The 1000-nt window shown below is 40.8% G+C and overlaps 1 protein-coding gene across 1 annotated transcript in view; it reads right to left on the bottom strand.

Moving 5' to 3' along the window:
• FOCAD (focadhesin) overlaps positions 1–1000 on the bottom strand; it is a 269998-nt gene that overhangs the window by 17237 nt on the left and 251761 nt on the right. The window contains exon 33 of the mRNA XM_023508417.1: positions 878–993. Within this exon, the coding sequence (XP_023364185.1) occupies positions 878–993 (116 nt within the window). The remainder of the gene's footprint in view (positions 1–877; positions 994–1000) is intronic.

Below are 1000 nucleotides of genomic sequence, written 5' to 3' on the forward strand. Positions count from 1 at the left end.
AAAAAAAAAATCAAAAACAGTATCGAGTAGGCACAAAAGCCAAGAGATGAGGGCTTTACATTTCTCAAAGATTAAAAGACTCCTACAACAGAAGAATAATAGGCCAGATTATGGGGACAACTCAAAGATGAGAGCATTTAACTAATATCAACTGGTAAACCTCTAGGGAATCATGGAATGAATTTTCTGTCCTAGCTTGAAACTCAAACGTATACCTACTCTGTTAAGTATTCATCTGTAAACACTCTTGCCCTATTCTTCCCGTCTACCCTTGGCCTAGACTTGGAAAGTGCTAGCATCCTTATCACAAACACCAGGCTGGATCACTTATTCCTCAACTCTTTGCTCAAGCTAAACACCCCAGCAGAGATATTTCACTTTTCTCCACCTACATGCTCCCACCTACATCCCCCTGGTATCCCTAAACAAATCCTACTGGCATCAAGACTCACCTTAATTGCTGTCTCCTCTGGGAAAGAGAAGAATAACACACAGATGAGCCCAGTGCATGTGAGTTTCCTTTTATCTTAATACCTACTGAAATGATTACATGTACCACATAATCACATAAACCTAGTTTCTAATAACTCCACAACTTTTCGGCTGTATAATCTTGAGAAAGGAACTTTAACACACCTGATCATTATTTCCTCCTTTTTGTAATAAACGGTTGCTAAAGCATGAATGATAATGGCTATGATGTGCTTCTGAACTGTAATAATTTTCCAATCTGCAGGCCAGGTATTATCAAGCCCCTAATTTTTATGCAATCCCATTTATCCACTCTTGACTTTGAGAACGCACACCCAAATGAATGTTAGTCTCCTTCAAAGGAGCCATACCCTCCTGTTGGCCAACACCCTTAATTGCTACCTACACTCAGACCATGGATCAGCGGTGGTATCACCCATGAGCCCAACAGTGCAGCTGCGTTTTGGGATGATGGTGCCTGGGTTACCATAATTTCAAGACTCAGTTGCTGGATTTCTTCACCTGAAAG

The sequence above is a fragment of the Otolemur garnettii genome, unplaced genomic scaffold, assembly GCF_000181295.1.
Source record: "Otolemur garnettii isolate 467f Iridium unplaced genomic scaffold, OtoGar3 scaffold00006, whole genome shotgun sequence".
NCBI classification, from domain to species: domain Eukaryota; kingdom Metazoa; phylum Chordata; class Mammalia; order Primates; family Galagidae; genus Otolemur; species Otolemur garnettii.